Below are 10,248 nucleotides of genomic sequence, written 5' to 3' on the forward strand. Positions count from 1 at the left end.
TGTTCGTCACCGTCCTCAGGTAAAGGCATAAGAGATGCTGGATTGTTACATCGCTTGACATAAACATTAGGCATGTCTAACAGGCATGTGTGATACCTAAGGTAACGTGCAGCAGAGAGGTGTGAAGTTCTCTGTTCAAGGAGGATGAGTGAAACAGCATGTGGAACTAACAGGGTCAAAGGTGCATATCCCACAATGTCACGTGAGGAGTTGAGCGCTTTTTCAGCAGCAGCCACTGCACGTAGACATTTAGGCAGGCCAGCAGCTACAGGATCTAGCTTGGAGGAAAAATAGGCAACAGGCCTCTGTTTTCCTCCATGATCTTGAAGAAGAACTGAGGTCATACACCCATTTCGTTCATCCACTGCTTGAGTGAAAGGTTTAGTGTGATCAGGTAGACTTAGAGTCGGTGGGGATTGGAGAGCCAGCTTCATATTAATGAAGGCTTCGTCGGCTTCCGGTGTCCATATAAGGTGATCTGTAGGTTTCAAACCAGTGACGTACGTGATAGTACGCAGTGGCAACTCGATTGGAGAATAGTTTGGAATGAACGACCTGCAATATGAACAAAACCCCAAAAATGACATCATCTGTCGCTTAGTGACAGGTTTTGGCAGAGCAGCCAATGATGCAATACGCTTATCTGAAAGCGTTTTTCCCTCTCCTGAAATGATGTGACCCAAAAATGTAACTGTTCTTTGTACATATTGAAGTTTAGACAAACTAGCCTTGTGCCCTTCGGCTGCGAGGTGCATTAACAAAGCAATACTATCAGCCTCACATTGCTCTGCTGTGGGTGCGCAAATCATGATGTCATCCACATACTGTATTAGAGCAGTGCCTTTAGAGACTTGGAGAGAAGCCAAACTTGTACACAAAGCCTGATTGTACACAGTAGGAGATTCACAGTAGCCTTGACATAAACGAGTGAATGTGTAAGGTTTGCCATCAAATTCAAATGCAAACCAGAATTGACTATCTTTGTGTACTGGGACACTGAAAAATGCATTTGAGAGGTCGATGACAGTAAAAAATGCTGCCGAGGCTGGGACTTGAGAAAGAATCAGATAAGGATTTGGCACCAGCGGTGCTCGGGCGTGCACTGCTGCATTTACAGCTCGCAAATCCTGGACAAATCTCCACTCGTCCGGAGGTTTGTCCCTGATCTTTTTGACAGGAAACACTGGAGTGCGGACAGGGGAATCGTTACACGGAATAATGACCCCTTGTTTAAGCAGAGAGGTAAACACTGGCCGTATGCCATCAACAGCTTCACGTTTAAGTGGGTACTGGGGTTGATTTGGACAAACGTGGACTTAGGAGTGATAACCACCGGCTCCGCAGAGCGGATTAACCCTACGTCATATTTGTGAGCTGCCCACAGTATTTGCGGTACTGTTTTTAGCGCGTCAGGGAGCTCAGAAATATGACTGAAAAATGAGAACTCTGGGCCAGTAACAGGGTTAACATAGTCCTCATTGCCTGTGAGAGTCAGAGAACGCAGTACATGAACTGAACAGTCAATACTGTACTTAAACACGTCATATTTTGGGGAATACTCAATCAACGGGTCATCTGTGCAAGTCCAATCAGTACCAGATTCCCAGTCTTTAACGATTGGCCCCAAATCTCTCCATTTATCAGTGGGGCCCCTGGCTAGTGAAATGTGTGGGACCGCCCCTGGGATTTGATACAGCTTGTTTTGTGCGGCTCCGAGTCTAACAGAGATAGCAGCACGCAGCGAATTCCAATACATAGTTTTAAGCATGATCTCATCATTCAAATCTTCCAGCACAAAACTCTCATCATAGTATTTACATGTATCATCAACAATATTAGCAGTACAATGCAAATGAGAAGTTTCCATGAACACAGCCGGTGGAAAAACACGTTGATGTGTCAAACGTAATAATTCCTGAGAATCAGAATATGCCAACAGCCATTGGCACACATTCAGCAATTCTTTATCCTCAAATGTGGGGTTTTGAACCATCAATGGAGTTGGTCGTCGGACTTTGAGTCCCTCATTTGTAGAAATAAGGTCTAAGCCGAACCTAAGGATCAGATCTCTGCCCAGTAAATGTATTGGGCAAACAGATGATAATAGGAAACTATGTTTGACTGATGTGGGAAATGGATGCATATTATCCCCGTTATCTTTACACTGAATTGGGATGGAAAACCTCTCCTTCACAGTTACCCCAGCTGCCCCCATTGAGTGAATGTATCTTCCACTCAATTTGCAATCTGGCATATCTGCCCTTTTTAGCACAGAGTGCGTAGCCCCCGAATCAACCATACATTTAACATTAACACCCATGATACTTAAAGTCAGTGTGGGAAATTTCTCAAATGCTTTTTCCGTGTCATATTTCAAATATGTACCCTCTTCAATTACAGACATTTTCTCTAAATCTTCCAATTTCTCAATAGCCTGCTGAATGTGTTTGTGTGCATTACTTCCCTGGTTAGATGCTGCTGGCAGTGAGTCCGTCTCTCTCGACCGAATTTCTTCCTCCCCCACTCCCTCCTTCGGCCGCTGTCAGGTTGAAGAAGTGTCTTTCTTACGGTCCGATTTATCCGATCGAAAGTACTTTTTCTTCTTCTTCTCGTGTGGGCAGTCAGCGATCCGATGACCCGTCTCTCCGCAGTTAAAACAGCGTTCTTTATTGCAGACTTTTCCTCGTCCTCTTCCTCTGCCTCTGTTCCCTCTGCCCTGGCCATCACTTTGGGTCCAGCCGGTTGTAACAGCTTGGACCAAGGTCAGCTGGCATTTTTCTTTGCGGTCGTGGCGTTTCTTTTCCTCGCTGGCTTTTTCTTCTGAGATGCGTTTCTCGGCATGCACGGCATGTCGGCGAATTTCTTCCAGCCGGGCACCGTCCATTACGCCAATGCAGGAGTTTCGCACCGATGCCGAAATAGCTGGAGATAGGCCGTTGAGGAAAGCATTTGTGAGGTGTGTCTCCCAGACCCCCATTTCTGCTAGTGCCCCGGCCTCTTGTTTGATAATGCCGCTGTTCTCCGTGAACACTTTTTCTAGGCGGTGGTAATAGTCATTTACTGTTTCCTCCGGGGTCTGCTTGCATGCCCAGATTCTTGACATGTCGACTTTGGCGGGGAACTTTGTAGTTATTGCGGCCTCTAGGTTAGCCAAAGCAATGCGGTAGGTATTGTTCAAGGAATCATCCCAGATGGGGACATTCATGTGCTGTTGACCTCCCAGTATTTCGGCTAAATGGCTGACGTGTGTCGGACCCATTCTCAGAGTCAACAATGTCTTTATCTCCGGCATAGTGGGTGTGAATTGTCGACAGAACGCGATTAGTGCTGCAGCAAATTTAGCACCCCCTAACTCAGTGGTTCTCAAAGTGGGGGGCGCAGAGGCATGACAGGGGGGGCGCGAGAGACCAGGAGAAAACATTTCTAAAAAAAAAAAAAAAAGATTAAAAAAAAAAAAAATGTAAATCATATTTTGAAAAATTATTGATTCGAAAATAATATGATACAGTACAGTACTATTACGTCTGGGTCTCTGTGTTTCATTAAAGCTCGGCTCTGTGTGTGTGTGGAACGAGCCATTTTGTGTGCGTGCGCGAGAGAGAGAGTGCACCGGTACTGGAGATCGTTGTTGTTAGCTTCTGGTGCTTGCGAACTACGCTAACGGATGTAAGGAGTTTTTTCAACAACAAAGTGGAGGAGAGTCCTCTCCTGTCAGACTGAGAGACTCAGTGAACTAAAGGACTCTCTCAGTGTTATCTCAGTGGGTCTCAAACGTTTTGGTCACCATTAATGTAAACAATTATTTCCGAGGCACACGTTTATATGATCATTATAGTTATAAAAAAATAAGAGAATAAATTAAAAATAAGTATGAAATACTATATGACATTAAAAAATGAATAAAGTTTAAAAGGGGAGTGATTTGTAAAATATCCATAAAGAAATAGTAAATCTGTTTACAGTTCTGTTTCAAATGGATGTTGAGAGATATATCCATAAGATCTCTTCATTTTGCTCTCAAAGTGCACCAGATTGATGCTTTTAACTTCAATATTTAGAAATCTTCCCGGGGCACCTTGCCCCCGGACCCCCCTATGTGAGGTCCACACACCACCTATAAAAATAGCACTTAACCCCTGCTTACACCTATATGCCATGAGCTGATTATCGAGCCTTCATTGTAACAGTCACGGGTACACTGTGTATATGTGTGGGGAGTGTTGCAGTAGAACATTCCACTGTAGCGACCGGTACATTAATGGGAAACCCTAAATGTTTGAGCACCCTCTATGAAACGTCAAGCTACCCCACAGCACCCCCAAAAGAAATATCTGGCGCTGCCACTGAGCCTGACTATTTGTGTTGGGGGGGCCCGACTTTTTTTTTTTCTCCAAAGGGGGGGCCTGACAGAAAAAGTTTGAGAACCACTGCCCTAACTCAACATCTGAGATATGATCTTTTGCTATTTCCTTCATATCCGATATGGTCCATGGGCGGTAAACGAGTGACGGACCAGCAGGTCCAGCCACCTGGATCATGGGAAGGGCGTAAGTTCAATCCTGGTCGTTCTGGTAGTCATGTCTGCGGGGGTGTTCTTTTCTGTAGAGTTCCCCTTCCTTCTCCTCTCTTTTCTTTTTCTCTATCTTCTCCTGGATCGTCTTTTCCAGTTTGGAGGGGTAAACAGGAGAATGTCCGCCATATTCTTGCTCTGTGGCTGCTTTGGCGGTGACCTCTGGTCCAGCAGCACCTCCAGCAGCCTCCTCAGCCTGCAGGTGAACAGGGGGGAGGGGTGAATGGAAATCCACAGTCGAGGAGAGGGTCCTCCACGCCTGTGTAAACAGAGGGGTACAGGGAAGTGTGTGGTTTATACTTGGGTGGTGGCATGAAACTATTTTTCTCTTTCTTCTCCTCCTCATCGTCAACCTGTATTTTTTGTATTGCCCCAGCCAATTGCCTTCTTTCACGGCACTCTGCTTCATCTTCCCAGTATTTTAAACACTTTCTGTGACTGTCCAGTTTTTCTAAGTCTTTTACTTTAATTTAGCTCTTCTTTTTCATTCCATCTTCACACTCTTGTAATTTATCTCTTAGGTTTTTGATTTTTAATTTACTCAAAGAACCTCCCTTAGGAAATCCGAACATTTCCGTCCATATATTTAATTTAGACAGACTGTCCTCACCATATTTTACTCTCATGACATCCACAATCGGACCCTCAGGGGGGTGTACAAGCCCCCTACCTTGCTTTGCTCCCATGACAAAGTCTCTAAATATTACCAAACCACCCCTGACAAAACAAGGGGTGTTTAAACACCTTTCTTTTTTTTCATCCGTCGATGATGTGATATTTGTTTCTCAGTACAAATCACGCAAAGACTGATCGTAAACCCAGTCTACGACGGGATAAACCCTACTTTCGAGCAGTCCCTCTCATAAATGTCATGCAGTTTAATTACGTTTAACTTTAAACAATTTAGACACTGCACTTCTCACCCAGTATTGAAAGCCTTTGGAGTCCGTTGGATCTCGTGAAGTCAATCAGTTCCACCCCCGCCGCTGGTCCTCTCGTCCCGTACTGTTTTTGTCGCGGGGTAGAGGAGATCCGAGGATCCTGGAGCGACCAACCAGCCAACGCAGGTGTTCCCAATCGAACTTGCAGAGACCCTGCTCGCAGCGCCAATTGTTGTGGAAATCCAAAAACCACAATACTGTAGAGCAGGGGTAGCCAACACGGTGCCCGCGGGCACTCAGTCGCCCGCAGGGGCAACGTGAGTCGCCCGCCGGGCATGTTCTAAAAATAGCTCGCCAAGCAAATCCAAAATGTATAAAATACACAAAACAAAAAAGGAAATGTAATTAAAATAATCTACCCTATGCATAAACGACACATAAATCATAGCGAACTCTATCTACTTACTACAACTCTATATCTAACGCCCCTCCTCCCCCACCCCCACAATGAATATCGACCAATCACGTTCTTGCTTGATTTGCGGGACCAGCGTTGCAGTCGGGAAGAAAAGCAACGTGGCACCTCCCTGCTGATTTTCCTTCTGGCAGAATCTACACAACACATCAGCCCCATTGAACAGCCTATCATGCCAGCCTATACAGCACATGAGGGGCAGAGTTTTACTCTGTGTGTTGTAATATTTATTCCACTTGACGCACACACACGCATGGCGTAATCTCCACTGGGGACAGGGGGGGGACATGTCCCCCGCACTTTTCGAAATCGCGTTTGTGTCCCCCCACTTTACAAATATGTTTATTATTTTTTAACACAAGCCGTCCTCGCCACGGAGGAGCACACAGTCTCTGTGAGCGAGTGATACAGAGGGAGAGAGAGAGAGAGAGAGAGCGAGCGAGGGAGGGAGGGAGAGAGAGAGAGCGAGAGAGCTAGGGAGAGCACACTTTTATCTATGTAATATAGATAAAGTAAGAAATCATTCCAATATGTGCTATAGGACAGTACAAAAAACAGTTTAAAGGGGAATGATTAGTAAAATATGCATAAATAAAAAGAAAGAATGCTAACTACTAGGTAACATAAGATAAGAATAAACAAGTTTAAATGATGTGTTATTGGTTGTGATGATATTCTAAAGATGATTGGAGTATTGAAAAGTATACATCTCCCTTTCATCTGAGAGTTGAGAGCTGTATCCATAAATTCATTTTGTTCTCAAAGTGCACCAGATTGATGCATTTCACTTCAACATTTTAAAAAACATCTTCCCGGGGGTGCATGCCCCCGGACCCCCCTAGAGGAGGTGAGGACCCCTCTAGAGGATGTGAGGACCCCCCTAGAGGATGTGAGGCCCCCCTAGAGGATGTGAGGCCCACCCCCCAATAAAGCAGGTTAAAATAATTAAATTGCATACATTTTCTTTTAGTAAACACTGCAAACGGGTCCCACAGACCCAAACAGCACACAAAGGTTAAAGGTCAGCATATAATAATGTTAAAATGTGATAAATATATACACTGCAAAAAACAAAAAAAAGAGGAGTAAAAGTAGCCCCCGACTTGTTTTATTTTTTTAAAGTAGCCCTCACCCTAAAAAAGGTTGGTGACCCCTGCTGTAGAGAGTATAAGTCAAAGTGATCAAAAACAAATAAATGGTGAATCAGACATATTTGTCTTTCTGGTGATTTTATTTGAAGCTTCAAATAACATGGTACATAAAATATAGGAAAGGCACAGGTCCCACAGAGTGTATGAATAGTCTGCGCGAGTGTGCGCAGTTCAATATAGTAGCAAGGCTTATACAAGAAATGGTGAGAAGGTAAGAAATCTGTCTTCACACGGTCACATTGTTATTAGACACATGTCCTTGAGCTGTATTCTCAGGAAAGGCAAGTTCTCGTGTGACTATGTGTGAGTCTCAACATAATAGCAGCTGTGGCCTTGAAGTAGAGTAGATAGAGGCAAACAGCACATCTAACCAAATGAGAAGCATTTGGTTACTTTGAACATATAAGGATATAATAAAAATGTCCACTACACCAACGACAATGATTTATCCAATTCTATACACACAAAGCTCTTATCATTACAAACATATCAAATTGGCTTCCAGAAGGCCAGCCTAACCAGAAGTAGACCATCATAATAGAGATGGGTGAGTCCTGATTCATCCGGATCATTAACCCGGATCCTAGTAATGACCTGGGAGTGACGAGTCTCCCCTCTCATTAACTTGAGTCCTTTGAGTCCTACACCTGGTGACGTACAAATGAAAACTATAAATTGCTTGACTCGCTACTCTCCTTATAACATGTAAAATCACATTACAACGTACCCCAGTCCACCTGCCTAGCCTTTAGCAAGTAGGATAGCTGCCAGAAGTTATCCTTTGGCTCAGGCGACGCGGATCAGTGAAACTTCCTGCAGACTCGTGCGGACTCAGAGCCGTAACCGTAGCAGATCCGGAGATCCAGACTAATCATGCACGAGTCAACAGCAGACTCAGATTCGGAGAGCGGACTGAATGAGTGGATTACTCGCTCGCTGTTCGCACTGAACAGCGAGCGGGTTCGGACTCGTCATGGTTTTCAGACTCAGTGAGTGTCAGCTCTGTTTGTGATAACGTAGATGCATACTGTGCACAGATAATTTGACAACTTCACCCAGTCAAGTGTAGGAAGCCAAATACCAAATACTGCAATAAACAAGCATTAAGATACAAACGTTGTTAGATCATGTTTTTGTGCGTGATAAATTCCAAATTCCAAATACACAAACAGTGGACTGCGGCCTTCACTAGTAGCTCTAAAATTTGAATTTATTTGAAGTTGGAGACTTTGTGCTCCTGTTTCACCGGTAGGATTTCTACGCTCTTGGTGACTCATATGACTCAGAGGACTCGTATGATCCGGATCTCTTCAATGACTGACTCAGAAGACCTTGAGTCCGTAAAAGGATCCGGATTTGCCATCTCTACATTATAATGTGCTTTTTTCCTGTATTTTTAGAAAACTTTTTTACAATCTCCTCCTAAAGAGTAGATCACTTACACTTTTGAACGGAAAACCCCATGTCATTTGTTACGCTATATTGCAAAAGAATAGTTGATAAGTCAAAGGAGAAAAGAAAATGTTTGACCGTTTACATGTGTCAACTAAAGATTGACCTGCCCCAAACATGACTTTCTTGATGATAGGCTGGTCTGGGTCCTGATGGTAGGGGGCCTGGCCTGTTGGGTTCTGGTGTTCTGGAAGCTTTAAAGCAGCAGAAGTCTCTGCAGCTGACAGAAGGGACTGCAGCAGTCTGCAGCACAGCAGGTGAGAGACACTGCACTGTGTGTGATGTGCTCATGTTGCATTCATTTACAGTTCCTGACGCACTCCGGGGGGGATGGTAAGTTAAGGCTGTGAAGTTCAAATGTGCTCAGATATACTAACGTTTAACCTCTAAGAATGATGTCCAATTCAACTTCACTAACTGTATCCTATTTCATTCTTGAAGAATACTTGAATATTGGATATTTGAGGTACTTGTGTTTCATGATAACTGCCAAGTTGTACATTGTGATTGTTGTTGCCAACACGTCTCTGATTGTGGTTATCTGTGTGAACAGGAGCTTACATGAACCTATGTACCTGTTTCTGTGCAGCCTGTTTGTAAATGAACTGTATGGTAGTACAGGGTTGTTTCCATTCCTTCTGCTTCAGATCCTCTCTGACATTCACACTGTCTCTGCTCCGCTCTGCTTCCTGCAGATTTTCTGCTTGCATACATATGGAGGTATTGAGTTTTACAATTTAACCGTCATGTCTTATGACAGATATCTTGCTATCTGTTATCCTCTGCAATATAACACACGTATGACTTATAAGAAGGCGGTTATCTTCATTATTCTGCCTTGGTTGTACTCTTTTGTAAAGTTCTCGACAACGTTATATTTAAGCATCCGTTTGACACTTTGTGGAAACATAATAAATGGTTTGTATTGTACTAACTATGCTGTTGTGAATTTGGCATGTTCTGACACTCAGGTGAACAACATTTATGGACTTTTTAGCATTGCTTTAACTGTTTTTGTCCCTTTGTTTCCAATCCTCTTCTCGTACATTAAGATCCTCAGAGTGTGTTTCTCTGGCTCCAAACAGACCAGACAGAAAGCTCTCAGTACCTGCACACCTCACCTTGTTTCCCTCTTCAACTTCTCTTTTGGCGGCTGCTTTGAAGTACTTCAGAGTAGATTTGATATGAGCGGTGTTCCCAGTGTGCTGCGTATTATTCTGTCACTGTATTTTTTCATCATACAGCCACTAATGAACCCTGTCATGTACGGACTGCAAATGTCCAAACTAAGAAACATATGTAAACATGTGCTCCGTTATAAACTGTTGGCTGGTAGGTCTAATAACTAAAGTGTCAGTGAATGGATCTTAATATCTTGTCTTGAAATGTGCAGATTAAAACATTTTAATGAAATGGGAAACATTTGTATTATGTTCATAGTGTTTGTAGTATTTATTATATATACACATGCATCCCAATATTCATGAATACACAGACAAATGTCACCTTAATGTAAACACAGTGCAAATATGAACCTATATTAATATATAGCCTTTGAATACATTTAAAACGAAATGTAAAGTATATATATATATATAGGGATTGATAGTACATTTAATGATGTCTCTATAACACATCATGTGGATAGTCCTCTGTCGTGTGAACTGTGCAGTGTGAACAAGCATCATGTTATAAAGCACTTTGTGGGGGGGGTGATGT

At 43.3% G+C, this 10,248-nt stretch overlaps 1 protein-coding gene across 1 annotated transcript; it reads left to right on the top strand.

Annotated features, from left to right (window-relative positions):
* Window positions 1-8,921: 8,921 nt before the first annotated feature.
* On the top strand, window positions 8,922-9,878 carry LOC117532553 (olfactory receptor 142-like). Its single transcript, XM_034195882.1, has one exon. It carries the CDS (start codon window positions 8,922-8,924, stop codon window positions 9,876-9,878), a length of 957 nt encoding a protein of 318 aa, XP_034051773.1.
* Window positions 9,879-10,248: the final 370 nt, after the last annotated feature.

This window comes from Gymnodraco acuticeps, unplaced genomic scaffold (assembly GCF_902827175.1).
Source record: "Gymnodraco acuticeps unplaced genomic scaffold, fGymAcu1.1, whole genome shotgun sequence".
Lineage (NCBI taxonomy): Eukaryota > Metazoa > Chordata > Actinopteri > Perciformes > Bathydraconidae > Gymnodraco > Gymnodraco acuticeps.